Source organism: Papio anubis, chromosome 10 (assembly GCF_008728515.1).
Source record: "Papio anubis isolate 15944 chromosome 10, Panubis1.0, whole genome shotgun sequence".
NCBI lineage: Eukaryota > Metazoa > Chordata > Mammalia > Primates > Cercopithecidae > Papio > Papio anubis.
This window is the reverse complement of record NC_044985.1, coordinates 10919609-10946034: the sequence shown is the minus strand read 5'-3', so window position 1 is coordinate 10946034 and position 26426 is coordinate 10919609. Positions and strand designations below refer to the sequence as shown.

Below are 26426 nucleotides of genomic sequence, written 5' to 3'. Positions count from 1 at the left end.
GCCTAGAGCGGGGAAGCCACAGCAGGTGTGGCCTGTTTCTCCCTGAAGAGAGGCCCAGCCCCCTAGTGGGAGAGAAGTGGGAGGGCCCAGAAAGGAACCCAGTCCTGAAATCAGGATGCCTGTGGGGGCTTTGGAGGTGGGGCAGTCCCAGGAACCACAAGGGCGGCCATGAGCAAGGGCATGGTAGAATTGGAGAGGGACACAGAAGGCCGTGTGTGGGCGGGGCTTTCATAGGACAGTGGAAGCATCTATGAGGCCAAGGAGCAGGGGTCTGTGTCCTTGGAGGCATATGGGAGATGAGGAACCCCTTGGATATTCCAGAAGCTTCACCTGCAAGAGGAGGAGCGGGAGCTTCTCTCTGCTGCGCACTCCCCAGGGAGGGCTCCGCCACTATCCCGAGGCTGCCTGTTCCCATTCCAGCTGTGGACGCTGCTGGCTGGGCCTGAGCAGGGTCTCGGGAACTCAGCAGGCCCGCCGGGTAACCCTGGGCCTACCCAGATGCCTGTGGGGTAGGGACTTGGTCCTGAGGACCCTTTACGGACAGCCCACTGTTTGTCTCCATGCTGACCTAACCTGGCACCTGGAGTTTCGGGAGGCGGAGGCTGACCCGGGGCCCTCTTTCCCTATGCGGCCCTCTCAGGGTGGCAGCAGGACGCCTCGTTTCAAGTTGTAGCTCCCCTGCCGGCTTGGGTCAGCCTCTCTTGCATTGGAAGCAGCTGGGGCATTTCCAGAGCATGGAAAAAGGCAGGAACCTTTGCCTCACTTGGGGAAAAACAGACTCAGCGCTGGCTGGACTGACCAGGTCAGCCAGGGCACCAGCCGCAGGCTGGCTGTCTGGCTGGTTGGCCAGACAGATGTGAACGGTGCCAGCACGTCTGAGAGGCTTCCTAACTTGGGTCATGTCAGGCAGGGCCCCTAGGGACGCCTGGGGACAGGCCATGCCAGGCCTGTGCTGGATGCACATCACACGTCCCGGAGCTGAGGTTGACCGCAGCCCAAGGGTCAGTAGGGTCACTGCCCCACAGCAGAGATGAGGGAGCTGAGGCTCCAAGAGGGGGAAGTGACAAGCGTGGGTGCCAGAGCTGGTGATAATGGAGCTGGGATCCCACTCAGCCTTCCCATCTCGCCAGTCTGGGACAGGCTGCCTCCTCCAGGCTGGCCTCGGTGGCAAAAGACCTGACTGCCAGCCCCACACAGCGTTGCTCGTTTCCTGAGAACCAGTGACACTGCCTTGCTCTCTTCCAGCCCTGGATCCACCATCTGGGCACAGAAGGCACAGAACAGACCCGGGGTTTCCCAGCGTGAGGTGAGCTCACCACTCACTGGAGGCCTGTGCTTTTGGCTGGTATATAGTTGAACATTTTTTCATAGTTGCACTTTTGAAAAGAAAATTTAATGTGTATTAGAAACATTATAAAACTAGCATATCACAGCTGTGATTTTATAGCTACTGTTGTTTAGGATGAGGCTAAGTTTTTTAAAAGTCCATTGATTGAAAGGAAAACATGCGAAGGAAACCATAGTACAGGAGGCATGTGGCTATAGCCGGGCTGGAGGGAATGTGGCTTGGGGGAACCGGGCAGTCCCTGTGGCCTCCTCGGTGCTTGTGGAGACTGCCTTGCACTGTCTCCAGGCTTTGAATGCAGCATCTCGGACCCCACTCTTGGACTCCCCCGTCCCCCAAGCCAAGCATGAATGGGAGGCAGGGGAGAGCGCTCCTGGCTTAGCTTCGGATAGCTGTCCTGGCTCTGGCCTTCCCAGGCAGCCATGGCAGGGAAGGGACGCAACCCAGGACTGGGGTCTCCCTGGGCAGTTTTAGTTCCAGAGCAGCACAGTTCACTGCCTGGCTCGGGGGTGAGCAGCATTCATTGAGGTAGCGGATGGGGGAGCTTTGTCAATAGTGCCACACTTACTGAGCCACGAGGGAGGGGTCACCGCCCCAGGAGAGCCAGGGCTAGAAGAAATATACATTAGCTGTGTGGGCAGGCACATCCAAAGCATGTGAAGAGCAGACCTCCCCACCCCTTGTTGTCTCTGATGGCCACCTCTGCCACCAACTGTCTGGCTGGAGGGGGTGGGATGGAAGGCTGGGAAGTTTCAGTGGGGAACCAAGAGAAGACAATGCCAGCCCACAAACACTGCCTGGGGAGGAGGGGCTGCCTGCCCCAGTGCCCGTGGCCCAGGAGGACGGCATGGGATACCAGGTTGAGGGAGGTGGTGTGGTGAAGATAGAATGGGCTTTGGACCCAAGCCTACCTTGGGTATGACACTTAACCTCCGTGAGCCTCAGTTTCCTCATCTGTAAAATGGGCACAGTAATATTTCCCAGGATTTTTGAGAGAATTAAATGATACGTGGGTGCAGTGGAATACTTTCTGATCCATCTATCTCTTCTTTTTTCTTTTCCTGTTTTTTTTTTGTTGTTGTTGTTGTTTGTTTGTTTTTGTTTTTTTGTTTTTTGTTTTTCTTGCCTTTTCTGTCTCCTTCCTCTTCAGATTGAAGTCACAGAGAAAGGCAGGAAAACTTCCTGGCTTGGGTTTCCAAAGGCCTCTGGGGGATGAAGAGGTATTCTGGAATAATCAAAGCACTTGGGAAAAACAGAAAAAGAGCAAGAATTCCCACAGGCTGGGGAGAGATGGAGGGGAAGTGATGAGTTGGGACATGGAAGGTTCCAGAAGGGGCGCAAATACCCTGCTGCCCAGCCAGCCCTGAGGAGGTGGGATGGCCCAGAGGAGAAATGGCTGTGGGGGCAGGTCTAGACAGGCAGACCACACACAGCCTTGCCGAGCCCATGCCTCCCAGCAAAGCACAGGAGGGGCCAGTGGCCCAGGATAGATGGCCCTGCCAGTCCCCACCTGTGACTGACAGCATCATCAGCTGCAGGCGAGATTCCCCTGAACACGGTGGTGCTACGTGTATCTCTAGCCCCCTGGGAAAACTGCATGGGAAGATTCAGAAATGTCTGCCATCCCAGGAGAATGTAATCAGAATTAAGGTCAGAAAATGGAGAAAGTTCTAGTTTCACCCAAAGGGGTTTATAGGTAAAGATTCGTGGTCTTTATATTTGTGGAGCCCCTGGTCTGAAGCAGACCCAGCAATGTCAGCTTCCTCTGGCCTGCCCACAGGGATAGAGAGGTGGCCCCAGAGGCAGGTCTGGGTGGGTGGGGGGAGGGCTGAGAGAGGGGAAGGGCCATCTGAAAGGGCAGGACAGTGCCTGGGAGTTTGCCCTGTGTCTACCCGGCGTGGAGCCTCCATCCTACAGTCCTCTATTTATAAATAAGCTCAGATGGCCTGATAAAAATCTGGGGCTATTTCTGGAGCAATGTGTCAGGCTGCAGTGGCATGGGGCCAGGCTGGGCCATGCTGAACTGGGCCACTCACACCCCTCCATGTCCCTGGTGCTCACTTCGTCGGCTGATGGGGTCACCAGGGAAGCCACACCTGCTCTTTGTCTTGCCCTTGTGTCTGTCCTCTCCTACCTTCTGGTTCCGCTGGTGTTTGCTCTTTCCTCTGCCTACGGACTGCCACATCCATCTCTCAGGCACCTCCACCCCTGCTCACCCCCACTCATCCCTTTCTCCTCCCCAGAATCCACAGTGGCTTAGGATGAGTTCCTGCACAGCGGCCTGTTTCCCAGTTGCATCGTGTCTCCCTTTGCCTCTCTTGGCTCAGCCCTGGCCCCATCCCCAGGCCATCCAAGGGGCAGCCTGGTGAGTTTTCCTCAACTTTGCTAATGGCTTGACCTACAGTCTTAAGTCGAGAAGGTGTCGCTGTCATTTGTGATGGCTGGACACACAGGAGCTGTGGTCAGGATGGGGCTAGAGGAGCTGAAATCCCAGGGCAACAAAGGTATTTAAAAGCACATCACAGGAGAAACAGCTAAAGAGTCTTGGAACCAGGAATCATAAGCTGTTTGATGGGATGAACTCTTTTGAGAGTGATGAGGTGCCCATCACTGAAAGTAGTCAAGCAGGGAGTCATGGAATTAGGAGACTGGGAAGAGCATCAGACACTGAATGAAGTCTGCACTAGATGAGATGAAGAACCCTTCCAGCCCTGAGACCGAGCAGCCACTTCTCTGGAGCAGGCTGGCCCATCTATGTCCAGAAGGCCAGCCCCAGGCCAGCTTCTGAGCACGGGGAGCTAAGTCCTTCTCCTTCCAGAGACTGCACAAAGTGTGTGCCACCTTCACGGAACCCTCCTCATCCACCGAAGAACTCTTCCTCACCTGATCTAAAGCTCTTCATTTCACACCACCTTTCAAGCAAATTAAGGATTAATTGCCAGCAGCGATCTCGTCTTTTTTGTTTGTTTTCTCTAATGGAAAACCCTTATCTCGGGAGGGTAAGGTTATCAGTCATTCACAGCTCAGTTGTGCTGTGTTTGATTAGACTGGATGGCAAAGCTGAGTCCTGTGTCAGCTCTGTGTGATCCTGGGCTGCTTGGAGACTGTTTTCTCATCTATGAAATGGGAGTAATGATAGTGCTTATTGCACAGCTGTTTTAAGAACTAAAAATTTAAATTGTCTAGAATGTTATACGAACATAAGCTAACATATTTTGGAAAAATGAGCCAAGATCAGTGGTGCCAAGGGAAGAATGGGCAGAGGTGAGCTGTGGGCAGCCGTGGAGGATGGTCCAGGGCGTGGCTGCCAGAGGGCATCGGGGGCCAGGAGCCTCCAGAGAGGAGCTAGGAGCTAGGAATGTTAGAGAAAACGGCACTAACAGCCAGCACGCGTGAAGAACTGATTCATGCTACACTGTGGATGAACCTCAAGAACATTATTCTCGGCAAATGCAGACAGACGCAAAAAGTCACATAGCAAATGCTTCCGTTGATATGAAATGTCCAGCATTGGCAAATCCACAGGGACAGAAAGCAGATTAGTAATAGCCAGCAGCTGGGGAGAGGGATGGAGGGGAATGATGACTTAATGGGTACAGGGATTTTATTTTGGGGTGATGAAGAGATTTTGGAATGAGATAGAGCTGGTGGCCGCATACAGCATTATGAATGTGCTAACTGCCATTGAATTATTCACTTTAAAATGGTGAATTTCATGCTATGTGAATTTCACCTCAATAAAAAAGGTACAAAATAAAAAGCCTGTTTTCCTGGACCCATGCTTTGGGGAGTGGGCAACCAGCAGGCAGAGACAAGAAGGAAAAGGGGATGGCATGACCCCACTTGAAGGCAAGGACACTAAGGCTCCGAGAGGACCAGCGTCTTGCTCAAGGTCACAGAGCACCTGTGTGACAGAGCAGGACACATGCCCAGGTCTGTCTGACTGTCAAACCCACACCTTTCATGTCACCACACTGTCCTTCTGGAACATTCTTTCCCTGGGGAGAGCCATGGCCCTTCCACCAGCCAGCTCTGAGGGGGTATTGACTTCTGTAAACAAAGTAATAAATAGCCCTGTGGGGCAGGCCATGCAGTTATTAGGGTGACCGTGAAATGTTCCCACAAAATGCCAGTAAGACCTTGGCCACCTAACCCGGAATAGCTGAAGAGTTAATTTTTTATTTGTGATAAGTGTGGCGGGCTCGATGACAGCTCCTTGAGTGGTGTTTCCTGTAACTCGTCTGGCGTTCAAATATTAACCTCTACCCCAGGGAGCTTAACCATTAACCCTGCACCCTCAACGGAGAGCCCCAGCAGTCCCTTCCTCCACACGGGTGCCGGGATAGAGCCTCGGTGCTGAGAGAGGCCCCCTGGGCACCAGATCTAGGCCTTGGGCATTTTTCCTCTTAGTCTTTTAGGGGATTTTTCCTCAGACATCACACCCGCTCCACAGTCCCAGATGGAGCCCTTGGCCCCGGCTTCTGACCCCCTCAGTGCGGCAGACCTGGAGACTTTTCCAGCAGGCAGAGTCCTTGGACATCTTTAGGGCTTTAAAACCATGTTTTCAAAGTAACAGATCCCCTTTCCTAAATGCACACTGCAGAAGGTCAATATGCAAAACAGATCCCAGTGACAGCTGTTTGTGATGCAAGGGTCAGCTGAGCCACCCTTTCACCCAGCTGCATGCTGGCCCTCCTTGGTTCTGCCACCAGGGCCTGGCCAGACACCGCAGCTCTTGCAAAGCCAGGGGAGCCCTTTTCTCAGGGAGAGTAAGGTCCGGAGGAGAGGGGTATAGTCAGGGCTTGCCCAGGTGCCCCCAGTGAGTGTGAGGCAGAAGTCAAGCAGGAATCCCCAGTGAGCTTTCTCGGCCCTGGATGCACAGTCAGGACCTGGCAGAAAGAGCTGTTGCACTGCATGGGGAGCCTTAGGGAAGAAAGATGACCGATTCTGCTCAGATCAGTCTACCCAGAATTGAGACATGGACGTGGGTGCAACTTCCTGGAGTAATATGAATGTGCACTTGGCATTGGTAAGGTGACTGGGCAAGAGGTTCGCAGAAGAGGCACCACCCACAGGCAGGGCTGAGCGCCTAACTGGACCCCAGCCATTCGTGGCAGAGGTCAGCCTGGCTGCACCAAAGGGCTGGGCCAGAGGCCGTGAGAGGAGCTTCTGCCTTCTTCAGGTAGTAATTCACTTATTCCCCACAACAGCGTCATGAAGTTGATCCGATTATCTTCCCCACTTTAAAATGGGCACATTGAGGAGTGGGGAGAATCCTCTACCCAAGAGGCCCAGAAAGGAAGAGTGGCACCGACTCCGGCTGACTCTGTCTGCTTCCTGCCTGGCATTCGGCCCTGCTCATCTCACCAGATCCAGCCATGAGTCCCACCACGGTGGGGAGAGTCTCTTCCTCGAACTGTGACAGCCCAGCAGGAATTCCGGGTGCCCAGAGGGGAGCAGGAACCCCAGCCAGCATGGTCACTAGTCAGGGCCTGAGTGAGGCAGGCAGAGCCGGCTCACCACTCCGTAGCGGAGGACCAGAGAAAACAGGGACTCCCCTCTCTCCCCCAAAGCCAGACCCTGGAGAGCATCCCTCCACCGGTGACCAGGACCACATTGCTCGCCTCAGCTAATCTGTGACAAGTTGGGCAGCTGGGGGCATTTGTGTCCTCTGTAGGGGCCTCGCCTGCCTCCAAGGCTCCATCTCATCTCCCACTCTCTCCTTGGGGCTGGCGGTCTTTTGCTTCCTCTTTTCTCCCTGCTCTCTGGCATGTATCTGCCCTCATTCACTCAGTAAGTCAGTCAACAAACACACACTGAATACTCAGTCTGGCAAGCCCTGTGTCAAAAACACTGGGGAAGAAGGAAGGTGACACTGTTGCTGCCTCAGGCTGGGGCAGGGACAGTCCAAGAAACACACGTTTACAGTGCAGTGCAGAGGTGCGAGGAGAAAAAAACAGTCTCCTACAGGAGTCGGGGTGACTCACTTGGCCAGAGGAGCTATGGACACTCAGACATCATTCCTAGAGGAGTCTGAAAAGACGGGCGGTTTCAGAGGGAAGAAGATGGAGAATGGTGTTGTAGCAGAGGGGTCTGCATGTGCAAAAGCTGGAGGCAGGAAAGAAATGGACAGGCAGGAAATTGCAAGCAGTTTGGTTGAGAGTTGAGCTGATTGGCAGTGTTTGGGGTGGAGATGTGGACAGGGGCCACGTCAGGAGCTGGGCCTCATCCTGGAACCACTGGAGAACAGTGGGACATTTTAAACACATCTCGTGTTAAAATAACCATCCCTTACTTCTCAGTGTAAACGAAAGTTCACCATCAGCCCCCCGAGAGGCTCCGCATTCTAGGCCCTATCTCATAGGGCTGCTGTCATCAGAATTTCAGGCATTGTCCTTAGGGAGAGGAGGTGGGGGGCACCCGCGACTCGGCTGCACCTCAGGCTGGCCTTGTTGGTGCCTTGCTTCTTCCTGTCCCAGACACAGTTGCTGGGGGTAGCAGGAAATCAGAAGGCTCTCTTTGGTGCCCCCATGAATGCCGTAAGACCATGGTCTGGCTCCCGAAGTGCAGTCAGAGCCAGAGGGAAAGTGCAGTCAGGTAGAGGGAAAGCAAAGGCTCACACTATGGGAGAGATGTCTGTTCTGTCCCTGTCCCTCGCACAGTGGCCGAGTGCATGGGCTAAAGCACGTTTGCAGCATCCATGCTGCTGCCTCTGCTGATCACACACCCTCATGTTCCTCTGCTTCCAGCTGCTCCTGACAAATGGGGGCTGGGAGAGCTCCAGATTGGCTCCTGGGTCCTCTTCCCTTCCCGCTCCTGTACTCTCCTGGTGCAACCTCTGCCTCACCTGCGCCTATGCGGAGGTTTATCCCCAGCCCTCATCCCCACTCTGAAGTCTCACCTCTACACGTCTAAAACTACATTTGTGATTTTTTATCTCCTCTCCTCCAAAATACTGATCTTCCTTTACTTCTTCCTCCAATTGCTCAAGTCAGACCCCTGGGGGCCATCCTGGATTCTCCGTCTCTCACCTCATTCCCAATCCAGCTCATCAGCCATCCTGTGGTTCAAGTGATCTCTCCTGCCTCACAGTCTCTGGAGTAACTGGGATGTACAGGCGCTCCACCACCACACAGCGGCTAATCTGCTTGTATTTTCTAGTAGAGACGGGGTTTCACCTTGTCTGGCCAGGACTGGTCTCGAACTCCTGACCTCAGGTGACCCACCATGCCTCTGGCGGCTCTCTCAAAGCTGCTGGAGGCAATTACAGGCACTGAGCCACTGCAGCCTGGCCAGTGCAATTTCATGAATGCAGCTTGATCCTGATGCCTCCCTCACCTCAGACTGAGTCGTGGTGACAATGGCAAAGCCTGCCCACTGCCATCCTTCTCTTCTTTCTTACGAGGAGGACCTGGTTTTGCTCCAGGTGGTCACATGCACAGCTATAAACTCATCCTGCAGTATCCATTGCAGCTGGGGTGGCCATGCAGTCCTATTCCGGCTGATGCAGTATATGCAGAAGTCACCGGGAGAGTGTCAAGCAATGACATCCTGGCTAGTCCCAGTGTATCATCATCCCTTGCCTAGACTAGTGAGCTTTCTTCTGGTCTCTCCTGCCAGAAATGTAGGTATTCTCCTCTCCTCCCTGGAGGTACAGCAGCCATTATACGACCATGAGAACAGACGCCACACATTCAGGCAAAAGAGAGGAATCTCCAGGAATATTGGCCGACATCTTAGGATACTTTGAAAGTCTCCCAAGGGCCGATGAGCTTCTGTGTAATCATGCAACAAACAAGATTGCTATCATGGTCCGAAGCTCAGTGTATCCACCAGCTCCTGCCACACACCTTGGCTCAAACATCATTTCCTCAAGAAAGCCCTCATGGAGGCCCAGGCCAGGTCAAGCGCTCCTTATCTCGACCGCTCACGCTGACACCACATAATGCTGCTAAGCTAAGCATTCTTTGAACGAATGCTTTTCATTTCACACCAACTCCATAAAATAGATGTGAAAACTGATCAATATAAAATGAATGCTTTTCATTTCACACCAACTCCATAAAATAGATGTGAAAACTGAGGCCTTGTTCAAGATCAGTCTGTCTAATATAAAAGCCTGGGCTCTGTTTTTCTTTCCTTCTCTCTTTTTAAATTCAAGAAAAATCATATAACATAACATTAACCATTAACGATTTAAAGTGTACGATTTAGTGGATTTAGTACCTTCACAATAAAATATTGTGGAAACATCACCTCTATCTAGTTCTAACACATTTTTACCAATTCCAAAAGGAAACCTGTACCCCTCAAGCAATCACTTCCCATCGTCCCTTCCTTCAGCCCTGGTAAGCACTAATCTGTCTCTATAGGTTTGGCTCATCTGCACATTTTATATTAGTGAAATCATACAGTGTGTTCCTTTATTTTTTTAAATATTTATTTATTTATTTTGAGACAGAGTCTCACTCTGTCACCCAGGCTGCAGTGCAATGACATGATCTCTGCAATGTCCACCTCCCGTGCTCAAGCAATTCTCCTGCCTCAGCCTCCGGAGTAGCTGGAATTACAAGTGCCCGCCACCATGCTGGCTAATTTTTGTATTTTTAGTAGAGATGGGGTTTCACTATGTTGGTTGGCCAGGCTGGTCTTGAACTCCTGATCTCAAATTATCTGCCCACCTCGGCTTCCCAAAGTGCTGGGATTACAGACATGAGCCACCACGCCCAGCCACAATGTGTGTCCTTTTGTATCTGGCTTGTTTCACTTAGCATTATGTTTCAAGGTTTGTCCATGCTGTAGAACGGATCACCACTTCATTCTTTTTAAAAGCTAAATAATACCCACTGGATGGATACACCACATTTTGTTTATCCATTCATCAGTTCATGGGCATTTGGGCTGTTTCCACCTCTTCATCCTTGTGGAGGGGGCTGTTACGAACATCCGTGTACAGATGTTCATTTGAACCCTGCAGTGTGTTCTTAATGCTACACCCCTCCTTATCCTTAGACGACAGACAGCAAAGACAAGACGTTTAGGAAGGGAATAAAAATAAAGTTAACATTTAAATATAAAATTAACTCTTAAAGTGTTGATTAATAATAACAATTAACATTTAAATTAGCAATATTTACAAGGCATCTGTATTTAACACACTTTATCTCATTTATCATTATAATCCTGAAGAAGTTATCACCTCCATTCTTTTTTTTTTTTTTTTTTTTTGAGACAGAGTTTTGCTCTTGTTGCCCAGGCTGGAGTGCAATGGCACCATCTTGACTCACTGCAACCTCTGCATCCTGGGTTCAAGCAATTCTCCTGCCTCAGCCTCCCTAGTAGCTGGAATTACAGGCGTGCGCCACCAAGCCTGGCTAATTTTGTATTTTTAGTAGAGGTGGGGTTTCACCATATTGGTCAAGTTGGTCTCGAACTCCTGACCTCAGGTGATCCACTCACCTCGGCCTCTCAAAATGCTGGGATTACAGGCGTGAGCCACCACGCCTGGCCACCTCCATTCTATAAATCAGAAAATAGAGACTCCATAAATAATTTGCCTGTGTTCACACAGCCAGTGAGTGTCACCCAGTAGGCAGCCCACACTATTGTGGACCCAGGCTGCCTTTCCTACTACCTCACTCATGGAGCTGGCAGGGAGGTGGGAGAATGAATGAGAGGAAAACTGCCTTGCAAAGAAATTCCCACCAAGCTCTTAAGTTGGCCAAGTCAGCACGCAGAAGCTGATGGTAGGAAAACACTGGCTATGTTCACTTGCCCAGGAAAAGAAGAGTGGTAAGGATCTGGCTTTGGGGTCCATGTGATCTGCTCACCAGAACCACTCCAGCCCTGGCCCCCCCAACTGATTGTCTGAGTAATTAAAGCTAGATCAGCCTCCCACATCCAATCCTGGCCCAGGACAAGCTCCTCTTGCCCAGCGGGACTGGACATGCTCCACCCCCAAGAGAGGACATGGGCTGTGGCAAGCCTCATACCTGCACTGGCTGCTCCGTGCCCAGGTCTCCTGTCTGCTCTCTGGAGAGTTCCTGCAGGCATTGGTCTTGCTCTTCCCACAGCACTTGCAGCACGTCACATAGTCGGGGAAGGGCTCCAGTCTGCAAGTCCAAAACCAGGGATGCTCATCATTGCCACTAATTCAATCTTGCCACACAAGGACTTTTGATGGGGGAGAATGGGGCAAGACAATGGGGATTCAACGGGGATTTGAGTAAAGCAAAGCCCTTGCCTTGCAAGGATCTCCTGGTCCGCAGGAAAGGTGGTGGCAGCCACTCCTGGGGAGAATTCAGAACACAGCTGGGAAAGCTGGGATGTGTAAATCATCTGTGGCTTGTCCACTGCAAATTTTGCTCTTAAGTTTATCGAGGCTCCTGAGCCCAACAAGCTGTTTGCTTTCTCAGCACCTTACTCTTTGTCTGTGGGACTTACTTTATGCTACTCCAACTGTGTGAGTCTTTTCTTTTTTGAAAGCTTAGTGTTTTTTGTTTTATTTGGTCTTGTTTTCTGTTTTTCTAGAGACAGGGTCTTTCTCTGTCACTCAGGCTGGAGTGTCGTGGTGTGATCATAGCTCACTGCAGCCTTGATCTCCTGAGCTCAAGCAATCCTCCCACCTCAGTGCCCCCAGTAGCTAGAACTACAGGCCAGGTATGGGCCACCATGCCTGGATACAGATTTACACACACACACAAATGCACACACACACATATGTACACACACACACACACACACATATAATAGAGAAGGGGGTCTCACTATGTTGCCCAGACTGGTATCAAACTCCTGGGATTATAGGCATGAGCCACTGTGTCCAGCCTGAAAACCTACTTATGATTCAGACAAGTTCTTTGAAACGTACACTTAACCATCTTCTCGTCCCACAGAAGAGAGCATACATCCCACCGAGAACAGCGACTGCAGGGAGGAGTTGGATAGGAGGATGGAGGAGGGACAGGCACTCAGCTGTGACTTCCTCACTCTTTCCAGTGGCACACAGCTCACACACTACTGCTCTTGTCCTCTTCCTTGTGGGGTCTCACCTGGTTCTTGCTGAAGCCCATAGTCTCTGGAAATTCCAACATAATGGAGCAGGGAGAGAAGTCCTTGGAGACAAAGCCACCCTCCAAATTGGCCCAAGTAAACAAAAGCTCTGAGCCAGAGAAGGGCAGCTAAGGTAGCACTATGGTCAAAAGGCTCAGAGGCAAACAGAAGTCATTCACTACTCTTTCCAGAGTAGGCTTCCTATCATGGCTCCATTATTTGGTGCCTGAGACTTGGTAAGTATAATGAATGAATATATGAATGCACAACTGAACAGATGAATACACTGCACTCCTACTTTCCCTACAAAGTACAGATGTGGCATTTTAATATTAGAGTCCTTTTACAGACACTAACTTAATCAGGTCTCAAAATAATGCAATAAAAAAAGAAAAGGAAGGCAACTGAGACCCATGGTGTTAGGGGATATGACCAGGGTCATCCACCCAGCCTTCCAAGAGGTTGAGGGCCAGGTCTTATACCCACTTGTCAATCCTCCACTAGCGATTTGCAGATGGAAATTCCAACATAATGGAGCAGGGAGAGAGGTTCCTGGAGACAAAGCCACACTCCAAATTGGCCCAAGTAAACAAAAGCTCTGGACCAGAGAAGGACAGTGTAGGACGGCTAAGGTAGCACTATGGTCAAATGGCTCAGAGGCAAGCCTAAGTCATCCTCTGTTTAGTTCCTATTCTGGATCTTTCACGTTACCACCCTTCACTAGTGCTGTCGGAAAGGATCTACCAACTGTCAGCAACTGCTCCTTTCCCCAACTCCCTGACACCAACTGACCAGGGTTTATGTTCCCCATGAAAAACACACATCACCTCCCCTGGCCCAGAGCTTGTGATCAGTCATGGCCGGCTGCTGCAGAAACACCTGGGCCCAGCCAGCTCTAGGATCATAGAACGCTCATTCTTTCCCCACCTCTCAGCCCTAAGTTTCCATTTCACTCCCAACACAATACAGCAAATGTGTTAATCACGTTGTTTGCCATTTCAACTCTTGATCGAAACAAGTAGTTTCCCTAAGAATATAGCAATTGTCAAGAGAGCTGGCATTGGCACACAGCTCACGCACTCCTGCTCTTGTCCTCTTCCTTGTGGGGTGTCACCTGGTGCTTGCTGAAGCCCATAGTCTCTGACACCCTCTGGCTTCTCAGTGGAGGAAGTGGAAGAGCTTGGATGGAAAAATCCACCTAGAGATGGCCAGGCACTGCCTGTTAGTTCACTGGTCGGCACACCTTCTGTTCAGAGCCACTTAGAAATTAACATGACTCTCAACAGGAGAGAAAGTGCTGGAGGTAGTGAGACCAGGTATAATCTTTTAAGGAATCGTATAAAAGAAGCAGTGACCCAGAAGACAGAACAATAGAAATTACACAACCTGAACAACAGAGATAAAATAAACTGAAAATAAAAATTAAGAAACCTTGAGGAACCTGATGGGGACTATAACAAAATATCTAGCATTCATTTCTTAGGAGTTTCAGAAGGAGAGGAGAAAGAGGGTGGAGCTGAAAAAAGTACTCCAAAAAATAATGGCTGAAAACTTCCCAAATTTGGCAAGAGACATACACTTGTAGACTGAAGAACACAAACCAGCCTTGAAGAAGATAAAACCTTAAAAGTCCACACCAAGACACATTATTTTTGAAAACTAAAGAAAAAATCTAGAAAGCAGCCAGAGAAAAACTACACTTTATCTAGAGGGGAAAACAGTTAAGATGACAACTGATTTTCCATCAGAAGTTAGAGGAAGATGGCACAATATTTTTAAATATTTTTAAAGTGCTGAAAGAAAAGTATTGTCAACCATGAATCCTATATCCAGTAAAAATACCCTCCAGGAATGAAGGGGAAATCAAGATATTCTCAAATAAGAAAAAGTAAAAGAATTTGTTGCCAGTAGACTCACCCTAAAAGAATGGCTAAAAGAACTTCTCTAAATATGAAGAAAAAGTTAAAGAAGGAAAATTGGAACATGAGCAAGGAAGAACACAGTAAGCAAAAATGTGGGTAAATGTGATAGGTTTTCCTTCTCTTCAGTTTTCTAAATTATGTTAATTATTGAAGCAAAAATTACAACACTGTCTGATTTTGTTCTAAATGTACATCAACTACATATTTAAGACAAGTATATTACAAATGTGGAATGATAAAGAGACAAAAATAGAGGTAAGATTCTATAGTATCCTTGAACTGGGAGTATGAGAACACCGGTAGACTACTATAAGTTATGTATATATAATGGAATATCTACGAGCAACTTAAAAAACTGCTTAAAGAGATACACTCAAAAGCACTGTAGATGAATAAAAATAGAATTTTAAAAGTTGTTCAACTAACCCACAAGAAGGCACAGAAAAGTAAACTAAGAAATAAAAAACTAAGAGAACAAATATAAAACAAAAAATAAAAAGGCAGACTGAAGCCCTCACATATCAATAGTGACATTAAATGTAAATGGTCTAAACACACCAATTTAAAAAGAGATTGGCATATTGGATTTTAGAACATGATTATACACTGTCTATAAGAAACTCACTTTAAATATAACCTAGGCAGGTTGAAAGGATGGAACAATATATATTATGTAAATATTAATCAAAGAAAGCAGGAGTGACTATATTAATGTAAGATAGATTGTAGAGCAAAACAATAACCAGAAACAGAAAGACGCATTACATAATGATAAAAAAGGCAAGCTATCAAAAATACATAGCACTCCTAAATGTGTATGCACGAAACAATTATGCTGTAAAATATGTGAAACAAAAACTGATAGAACTGAAAGGAGAAATAGGCAAATCTACAATTTTAGTTGGATTCTACACAACCTTCTCTTAACAATGGATAGAATAACTAAACAGAAAATCAGCAAAGATGTAGGAAAATACCATTATCAAGACAATCTAATTAATATTTATAGAACATTTCACCCAACAACAGCAGAATACACATTTTAATCAAGTATTCGTGGAACATACATCAAGGAAATCACATTGTGGGCCATAAAACAAAACACAACAAATTTAAAATAACTGAAATCATATACAATGTGTTCTCTGACCACAACAAAAACAAATTAAAAATAAATAACAGAAAGAAAAATGGAAACTCTCCAAACACTTGGAAATGAAGCAACACACTTCTAAACAATCCATGAGTTTAATATTGAAAATCAATCAATGTAATTCATCATATTAACAGCTGAAGAAAAATCACATGATCATATCAATAGAGGCAGAAAAATTATTTGAAAAAATTCAATACCCATTAATGATAAAAACTCTCAGAAAAATAGGAACAGAGGGGAACTTCTCCAACTTGATAAAGAGCATCTACAAAAAACCTACAGCTAAAATCATACTTAATGTTGATATTTCTTGCCTTAAGGATGGCAAGATGTCTACTCTCACAATTCTTATTTAACACAATATTGGAAGTCCTAGCCAATGCAATAAGACAAGAAAAAGAAATAAAGGTATACAGATAAGAAGGAGGAACATACATATATATATGAGACACTCAGACAACTCATAGCAAAAATAAATATATAATTCAATTTTAAAATGGGCAAAAGGACTAAATAGACATTTCTCAAAAGAAGACATACAAATGGCAGCAGGTATATGAAAAAATGCTCAACATCACTAATCATCAGAAAAATGAAAATCAAAACCATAATGAGAATTATTTCACCCCAGTTAGGAGGGCTACTATTGAAAAGACAAAAAATGATAAATGCTGGCAAGGATGAGAAGAAGGGAATGCTTGTATACTGCTGATGGGATGTATGGTAGTATACCTATTATGGAAAACAGTATGGAAGTTTCTCAAAAAACTAAAAATAGAACTATCATATGATCCAGGAATTCCACTTCTGGATATATATCCAAAAGAAAGGAAATCAGTATGTCAAAGAGATATATGTAGTCCCATGTTTATTGCAGCACTACTCACAATAGTCAAGATATGGAATCAACCTAAGTACCCATCAGCAGATGAGTAGATAAAGAAAATGTGGTATATATACACAGTGGAATATTATTCAGCCATAAAATCAATGAAATCCTGTCATTTGTGGCAACACAGTTGGAAATGGAGGTCATTATGCTAAGTGAAATATCCAAGCACAAAGAGACAAAAAGAACACATGTTCTCACTCATACGTGGGAGCTAAAAAGGTGGATCCCATGAAGATAGAGACTAGATGGGTTGTTACCAGAGGCTGGGAAGGGTAGGGGAGACAAGGGGTTGAAGAGAGGTTGAATAATGGGTACAAATATAGTTTTGATAGAAGAAATATGACTCAGTGTTTGATAGATCAGTAGGGTGACTACAGCTTAAAATAATCTATTGTATGTTTCAAAATAGCTAGAAGACAATAATTTCAATGTTTCTAGCATAAAGAAAAGACAAATATTTAAGGTGAGGGCTATGCCAATTACATTGATTTGATCTTTACAAATTATATGAATGTGTATGATTATCATAGGAACCCCAAAAATATGTATATTATATGTGCCATTTAAAAAAATTAAATTTATAATAAAAAGTTGAAAAAGAAAAGAAATAAGCCAGGCCACAAAAAGACAAATATTGCATGTTCTCACTGGCATGTAGGAGCCTAAAAAGTGGATTTCAGGGAGGTAGAAAATAGAATGGTGTTTACCACCTGCTGGGAAGGGTTGCAGGGAGGAAGGGATGAAGAGATGTTGGTTAATGGGTACAAAAATACAGTTAGGTAGAAGGAATAAATTCTAACCTTTGACAGTATAGTAGGGAGATGATAGTTAGCAATAATTTATTATACATTTCAAACTAGCTAGAAGAATTGTAATTTTCCAACACAAAGATAAATGTTTGAGGAGATGGATATCCCAATTACCCTGACTTGATCATAACATATTGTATACATGCATCAAAATATCACAATTACCTCCAAAATATGTAAAACTATGATACACCAATCAAAAATACAAAGAAGAAGAAGAAAAACCTATTTGCAGATAACATGACTGTCTACATAGAAAATTCCAAGGAATCTGCCAAAAAATTCCTAGAACTAGTAAGTATGTTCGGTAAGGTCTCAGGATGAACACTAAACACAGACAAATGAATTGTATTTCTATATACTTGCAGTAAGCACATGCACAATGAATTAAAAAAAAAAAAAAGCCAGTGGTCAGGCATAGTGGCTCATGCCTATAATCACAGCACTTTGGGAGGCCGAAGCAGATGTATTTCTTGAGTCCAGGAGTTCAAGACCACTGTGGGCAAGATGTCAAAACCCCATTTCTACAAAAAATACATGAATTAGTTGGGTGTGGTGGCATGAGCCTGTAGTTCGAGATACTTGTGAGGCTGAGGCAGGAGGTTTAAACTTATGAGGTTGAGGCTGCAGTGAGCAGAGATTGCACCACTGCTCTCCAGACTCAGTGACAGAGTGAGACCCTGTCTCAAAAAAAAAAAAAAAAGAAAATACAGTGTCACTCAGAATCAATTATAAAAAGAGATGCTTAGGCATAAATCCAGCAAAACATGTACAGAATTTATATGCTGAGAATGACATAATGCTGGTAAAAGAAATCAAAGGTCTAAATAAATGAAGAGACATACTATGTTCATGGATTAGAAGACTTAACATAGTAAAGATATCAGTTCCTTCCAAACCATGTTTAGCACAATTCCTATCAAAATCTCAGCAAGTGTTTTGGAGATATAAAGAAGATTATTCTAAAATTTATGTAGAAAAGCAAAAGAATGAGAATACCTAAAAGAGGTGCTTTTTTTTAAAGAAATGAAACAATTTACTTATAAGTGCTAAAACCAGGAATCAATTAGGACTTCCTTCAATAGGTCAGTGGATAAACAGATCATAATACAGACATATAATTGATGATTATCCAGTGATAAAAAAAAGGACTGAGCTGCTGGGCACTGTGGCTCACACTTGTAATCCCAGTGCTTTGAGAGGCTGAGGCCAGAGGATTGCTTGAGTCCAGGAGTTCAAGACCAACCTGGGCGACAGAGTGAGACCTCTTCAAAAAAAAAAAAAAAAAAAAAGAGAGAGAAAGAAAAAAAGAAATGAGCCATTAAGTCACAAAAAGACACAGAGTAATCTTAAATACAGATTGCTAAGTGAAAGAAGTCAATCTAAAAAGGTTACAGGCTGGCAGTAGTGGCTTACACTTGTAATCGCAGCACTTTAGGAGGCCAAGGCAAGAGGCTTGCTTGAGTCCAGGAGTTCAAGACCAGCCTGGCAACACAGTGAGATTCCATTGCTTAAAAAAGTTGTTTTAAAAATTAGCCTGGCATGGTGGCATGCATAGGATTGCTTGAGCCTGGGAGGTGGTGGCTACAGTGAGCCATGATAGCACTACTGCACTCCAGTCTGGGGGGCAGAGTGAGAAATAAATAAATAAATAAATAAATAAATAAATAAATAAATTACATACTATACAATCTCAACTGTATGGAAAAGGCAAAAACTTTGGTGACAGTAAAAAAAAAATCAGTGGTTGCCAGGGGACAATAGGAAGGGAGAGTGGGCTAAGTCAGGAAGGAAGAATAGGTGGAACATGGGACTTTTAGGACAGTGAATCAATTCTGCATGATACTGTAATCATGGATACATGTCATTATACATTTGTCAAAACTCATAGAATATACAACACAAAGTTTATTGTAAACTATGAATTTTAGTTAGTAATATTGTATCAACATAAGCTCAGCAATTGTAATAAATAAACCACATTGATGCAAGACGTTAGTAATAGGGAAAACTGGAGAGGAGGGATTGAAAGGGTATATGGGAACTCTTTGTATTTTCCACTCAATTTTCCTGTATACCTAATTCTCTTCAACAAAATTAATTCTGTTAATTTTAAGAAAAGTGGAAAGAATCGATTTCCCTGATTTTCAGATGTATTATATAGGTACAATAATCAAAACAGCATATCAATGGAAGAATAGAAAAGTAGATCAACGGAAACAATAGAAAACCTAGGAATAGACCTACATAAACATGCGCAACCAATTACTGACAAAGGTACAAAGGGATTCAATGAAAGGATCGTCTTTTCAACAAATGGTGTTGAAGCAACCAAACATCTGTAGACAACAAAATGAACCTTGAGCTAAGTCTCACACTTAACACAAAAAGTAACTCAAAATGGATCATGGGCTTAAATTCAAACTATAACACTTTTATTTTAAAGCATAGGAGCTTGGGTGCAGTGGCACATGCCTGTAATCTCAGCACTTTGGGAGGCTGAGGCAGGCGGATCACATGGGATCGGGAATTCGAGATCAGCGTGGCCAACATGGTGAAACCCCGTCTCTACTAAAAATACAAAAATTAGCTGGGCGTGGTGGCACATGCCTATAATCCCAGCTACTAGGGAGGCTGAGGCAGGAAAATCGCTTGAACCCGGGAGATGGAGGTTGCCGTGAGTCAAGATTGTGCCACAACACTCCAGGCTGGGCGACAGAGTAAGACTCTGTCTCAAAAAATAAAAACTAAAAATAAATAAATAAGTAAATAAAAGCATAGGAGAAAATCTTCAAATCTAAAGTTACACAGAGTTCTTACGCTTGGCACCAAAAGCAGGATCCATATAAGGAAAAACTGACAAATTAGACACAATAAAAATTAAAACTTTGCTCCATGAAAAGCCATGTTAAGAAGATGAAAAGACAAGCTACAGAATTGGAGAAAATATTTACAAACTACATATTCAAGAAAGGAATAATATCTAGAATATACAAAGAATGCTCGAAACTCAACAGTAAACAAGAAAAAATCTAATTAGAACATAAGCAAAAGACACGAAGAGATAGTTTACAGAAGATATACAGACGGCAAACAAGCACATGAACATGTATTCAACGTTGTTAGCTATCAGGTAAATCAAAATTAAAACCTTTATATGGTATCACTCCATATCTATCGGAATAGGTAAAATACTAAAGTATCAACACCCAATGCTGGCAAGGTCATAGGGAAATTGGATCACTCAGACATTGCTGGTGGGAATGCAAAATGGTACACTCACTGTAGAAAACAAGTTGGCAGTGTCTTGAAAACCAACCAGGCCACTAAACATTCAACTACGACAGTCCTGGGCATTTATCCCAAAGGAATGAAAACCTACGTTCAAGAAAAACCTGTCCATAAATATTTAATGGCCCCCAAACTTCAACAATCCAGATGTTTGCCAATGGGTAAGAAGTTAAGTAAACTGTGGTACATTCATACTATGGAACTCTACTCAGCAGCAGAAAAGAGCAAACTTGTTATTGATTTATGCACCAACCTAGATGAATTGCCAGAGAAATATGCTGAATGAAAAGAAGCTAACGGGAAGAAATTACATACTATATGATTCCATTTTTCCATTTGTATAGCATTCCTTATTTTATTTTATAACTTTTTTTTTTTTTTTTTTTTTTTTAAGAGACAGAGTCTCTCTTAGTCACCCAGGCGCTGGAGTGCAGTGGTGCAATCATAGTTCAGCACAGCCTTGAACCCCCAGGCTCAAGAATCCTCCTGTCTTAGCTTCCTGCACAGGTAGGGCTACACATGTGCCACCACAGCCAGGCTAATTTTTTAAACATATTTTTTGTAGAAATAAGGTCTCTGTTGCTAGGCTGATCTTGAACTCCTGGCCTCAGGCAATCGTCCTGCCTCAGCCTCTCAAAGTCTTGGGATTACAGACATGAGCCACCATGTCTGGCCTATATCATACTCTTGAAATGACAAAATTATATAAACAGAGAAGAGATTCGTGTTGTCAGGAGTTAGGGTAGGGGTGGGCATGGGAGGGAAGTGGAAATAACTATAGCAGGGCACCATGGAGGGCCCTTGTGGTGCCAGAAAAATTCTATATCTTGACGGTAGCAACGTCAATATCATGGTTGTAATCTTATACTCTATATATATATGTGTATAAAACTATATATATATATATATATAGTTTTGCAAGATGTTACCATTGGGAGAAACTGGGCAAAAGTTACAAGAGATCTCTCTGTATTATTTCTTACAACTGCATGTTAATTTACAACTATTTCAAAATAAAAAGTTGAATTACGAAAAAAAAGACAACTTAATTATCTGAGTATAAGAGAACATCTAGCTGGGTAAATTATGGTGAGTCCATTTAACAGGGTATGTTCAGACATTACACATGATTATTTAAAGAAAGCATTTAGCAGTACAGACTATTAACAGTAATACTATGATGTTAAACAGAAAAATCAAGACACAAAATTATATGTACAGTATGATTGAATTATGTTAAATGTACCAATGTTTCAGAGAAAAATTGGGAAGAAAATGTATGAAAATATTATAAGAATTATTTTTTAAACCTTTTAAAATAATGTTTAAATATGCAGAGGAAGGTAGACAACCAATGTGTGCACAGCCCTGCTATCACTACGTGAGCATGTCAACAGAGCTGCCGTTTGTCGGGGGAACAGGAGAAGAACGTGTCCTGTGGCTGTCACTAGTAAGGCAGGCTGGGGGCTCAGCAGCAGTTACTTTAATAGTTTAAAGAAAGAAATTATTTCTTTAAATCAAGGTTTCTGAACTGAGCCAAATTTGCTATGGGTGTCATGTATGAAATGCAAGTTCGCATTCCACCTCCTCGTTCTCGTTCTTTTTTTTTATTTTTGAGACGGAGTCTCGCTCCGTCGCCCAGGCTGGAGCGCAGTGTTGAGATCTTGGCTCACTGCAACCTTCGCCTCTGGGGTTCAAGTGACTCTCCTGCCTCAGCCTCCTGAGTAGCTGGGACTACAGGCACGTGCCACCACACCCTGCTAATTTTTGTATTTTTAGTAGAGACAGGGTTTCACCGTGTTGGCTAGGCTCGCCTCAAACTCTTGACCTCGTGATCTTTGGCCTCCCAAAGTGCTGACTCGTTCTCGTTGTTACCACCAGTGATCACCTCTTTTGCCAGAGACTGCTTCCCCAATAAATATTCTTCCCTTTCTCTAGTATAATCAAAACTTAACTGGGCAATTGTTTACCCACCACAGTTACCAATTTCCTTGCAACTAAGGTGTGCCCATGAGATTACATTCTAGCAATGGATTGGAGTGAAAAACACATGTGCAAATTCTGTCTCATGCCCCTGAAGGAAAGGGACGTGCCTCCCTCTTCCATATGTGGATATCACGGTGAACCGTATTCAACCACGGGGATGAGAGCAACAGCCCTAAGGCTGATTGTTCTGCTGGACTCAGAGGACTAAATCCATCCTGGACTTTGCTTCTGAACCTCCGCATTCCATCACATTCTCTTTTTAACATTTTTCTCTTTTTCTTTCTTTCTTTCTTTCTTTCTTTCTTTCTTTCTTTCTTTCTTTCCTTCCTTCCTTCCTTCCTTCCTTCCTTCCTTCCTTCCTTCCTTCCTTCCTTCCTTCCTTCCTTCCTTCCTTCTTTCTTTCTTTCTTTCTTTCTTTCTTTCTTTCTTTCTTTCTTTCTTTCTTTCTTTCCTTCCTCTCCTTCCTTCCTTCCTTTCCCTTTCTTTCTCTTTCTCTTTCTCTTACTTTTTCTTTTCCTTTTCTTGTTTCTTTTTTTTTTTCCTTTGAGACAATCTCGCTCTGTTGCCCAGGCTGGAGTGTACTGGTACAATCATCCTCACTGCAGCCTCAACCTCCCAAACTCCCAGGCTCAAGCCATCCTCCCACCTCAGCCTCTTGAGTAGCTGGGACAATAGGCGCACACCACCACATCCGGCTAGTTTTTGTATTTTTTTGGTGGAGACAAGGTTTTTCCATGTTGCTCAGGCTGGTTTCGAACTTCTGCGGCTCAAGTGACCCTCCTGCCTCAGCCTCCTAAAGTGCTGGGATTACAGGTGTGAGTCACCATGCCTGACCTAAATAAATTTTTTTCATTGATAAATAAAAAGTGTATAGATTTATTATGCACATGTTGTTTTGGAATTATGCACATTGTAGAAAGGCTTTAATTGAGCTAATTGACATAGGCATTATTTCACTTTTGTGTGTGTGGTGAGGACACTTAAAAACTACTCTCTAAGCAATTTTCAAAAACAATACATTGTTATTAACTTTAGTCCTCATGTTGTACATCCATTATATCCTCTTGATGTTAATATACAGGAAGTAACTCAGACTTAGGAAATGTACTGCCAGGGACAGGAAAGAAGTATGCTGTAGTTGGAAGTACTGGTCTCAACTCCCTGTGGGGTTTATACATGTGACTCCTATCATGGTGGGCGAGGTGTACTTCTTTGCTTGGCCTTGGTCATGTGACCATGGTCAATGGGACATTAGTGATTTGATGTGAGCAGAGGTTTGAAATACATTTGCACACTTGTCCTTGCTCACCTGCATTTTGGAACCTGGGGTAGCCTGCTCATCTTAGAATGAATGATAGGTGTAGCAGACTGAACCTAACCCAGGGGATGGAACCAAGCCAGGAGAGCCCAGCCCGGATTAATCACACCCTAGCTCAACTGTAAATGCCAAGAGGGAAATAAACACTTATTGCTGCAAGGCACCGAGATGTGTGCAATTGTTATGCAGCCTAGCTGACTGATACAGGGTGGGAAATAAACTCTAGGGCAGCATCAATGTGTATGGCTAGTGAATGAGGTTTCCCAAAAGTAGGTGGCAATTTCCACTGTGAGAGTTTAAAGAAAGGGGTCCTCTGGCAAAGAGGACTCTCTTGAGAGCAACAGAGCAAGGTTAGACATGGGATAACATATCTATAATGGGAAGCCCCGTGCAAGAAAAGTTCAACTTCCTTGGTGATTTTCCTTTGCACTATAGAAACAGTAATAATGGAGGATAGTTTAACTTTTTCTTCTCATCCAACATTTCTTTTTTTAAAACTGTGGTAAAATATACATAACATAAAATTTACCATTTTAACCATTTAACGTGTGCAATGCAATAGTATTAGGTACCCTCACAATGTTGTGCAACCATCCCCAGTATCCATTTGCATTACCCCAAACAGAAGCTCTGAACTCATCATTTAGCAATAACTCCACGTCCCCCCATTCTCCCAGCCCCTGGTAACCTCTATTCTACTTCTGACTCTAAGAATTTGCCTGTTCTAGGTACCTCATATAAATGAATCACACAATATTGGTTTTTTGGCACCTCGCTTGTTTCACTCAGCACATTTTCAGGGTTAATCTATGTTGCAACATGTATCATAATTTCCTTCTTTTTTTATTATGCTTTAAGTTCTAGGGTACATGTGCACAATATGCAGGTTTGTTACACAGGTATACATGTGCCATGTTGGTGTGCTGCACCCATCAACCCGTCATCTACATGAGGTATTTCTCCCTGTGCTATCCCTGCCCCAGCCCCCCACAACCCAACAGGCTCCTGTGTGTTATGTTCCCCACCCTGTGTCCATGTGTTCTCATTGTTCAACTCCCACTTATGAGGACAGAAAACCAGAATTTCCTTCTTTTTAAGGCTGAATAATATTTCATTGTATAGATAGACCACATTTTGTTTATCTGCTTATCTGTTGATAGACGCCTGGTTTGCTTCCATCTTTTGGCTATTGTGAATAATGCTGCTATGAACATGGGTGTACAAATATCTGTTGAGTCCCTGTTTTCAGTTCTTTGGGGTATATACCCAGAGGTTGAATTGCTGGATCATACGATAATTATATTTTTAACTTTTTCAGGAACTGCACAACTGTTTTCTACAGGGGCTATCCCACTAGCCAGGTACAAGGGTACCAATTTCTCCACGTCCCCACCAACACTTGTTCTTTTTCTACTGCTATTGTTGTTTTATGATGGCTATCCTCGTGGGTGTGAAGTGGAGCATCCCACATTTCTTTTGCCCTTGATCCTTCCTCTAAAAGGTAACATGCTAAGATAACGTGGTGGTGGTGGGGGGTTGGGTATCCAACTAAAGGAACGCGTGGTGTCCACCAGCGTCTGTGAGACAGGAATGTCATTCTGCTGAGAGGACTGAGTCCATGTTTCCAGGTGGTGACCAGCAAGGAGGAACTGGAGTCCCCAGGGTTGCTGGGAGCGGCTGGGAAGAGCATGTGGCTCCATGGAGCAACCACCCAGAAGATGTGGGAGATGAGAAACAAGCCCTCTTACTATCTCCATCAACCTAGAGAAGACGGGGAGAGGCTGATAGTTAGTAGCTATATGCATGTGTATATGTACACATATTGTATATACTCATTAAATTTAAAAGTATTAAATACAATTTTACTTGTAATTCACAGGAGGGACAAACGAAGATGAAAGAACTGCTGAACTTTATGTAAAATTTTCCTCAAAACAAGAGCTATTCATTTTTTTAAAATCCCTTTAAATTTTTGTAATTGAGTTTGTATAACCACATTGAGTTTTTTTTTTTTGTACTAGTACCAAAGAGTATAATGACAAATAGTAGTTCCCTTGCATAACCTTTACCTGCTCTCCAGGCAACCGTTTTCAACTTTTTTTAGTTGTTTATTTTCATTTTTGTCTGCATGTTTCAAAATTATATTCTTGGCCGGGTGCAGTGGCTCACGCCTGTAATCCCAGCACTTTGGGAGGCCGAGGCGGGCGGATCACGAGGTCAGGAGATCGAGACCATCCTGGCTAACATGGTGAAACCCCGTCTCTACTAAAAATACAAAAAACTAGCCGGGCGAGGTGGCGGCGCCTGTAGTCCCAGCTACTCGGGAGGCTGAGGCAGGAGAATGGTGGGAACCCGGGAGGCGGAGCTTGCAGTGAGCCGAGATCGGGCCACTGCACTCTAGCCTGGGTGAAGGAGCCAGACCCCGTCTCAAAACAAAAAAAAAAAAAAATACGTTCTTATATTGTTGTTATTTCTTGTTTTTTTAAATCCGAGACAGTCAAAACATCCTATTAGGGAAGATAAAGATGAGATGTTTTAAAATCTTCCTACATATACTTCTCTCCCCATATATTACATATACTAATCTTCATTTCATTTTTAGTGAAGAATGGTCTATATTTATAATGACTTATTTTGACTATGAAATATTGTCCG

At 44.6% G+C, this 26426-nt stretch overlaps 1 protein-coding gene across 1 annotated transcript in view; it reads right to left on the bottom strand.

The window, feature by feature from the left end:
* SCTR (secretin receptor) overlaps window positions 1–26426 on the bottom strand; it is a 79490-nt gene that overhangs the window by 40157 nt on the left and 12907 nt on the right. Inside the window, exons 2-3 of the mRNA XM_031651181.1 lie at window positions 11344–11457; window positions 574–580 (exon numbers count right to left, since the gene is read on the bottom strand). Coding sequence (XP_031507041.1) covers window positions 574–580; window positions 11344–11457 — 121 coding nt within the window. The remainder of the gene's footprint in view (window positions 1–573; window positions 581–11343; window positions 11458–26426) is intronic.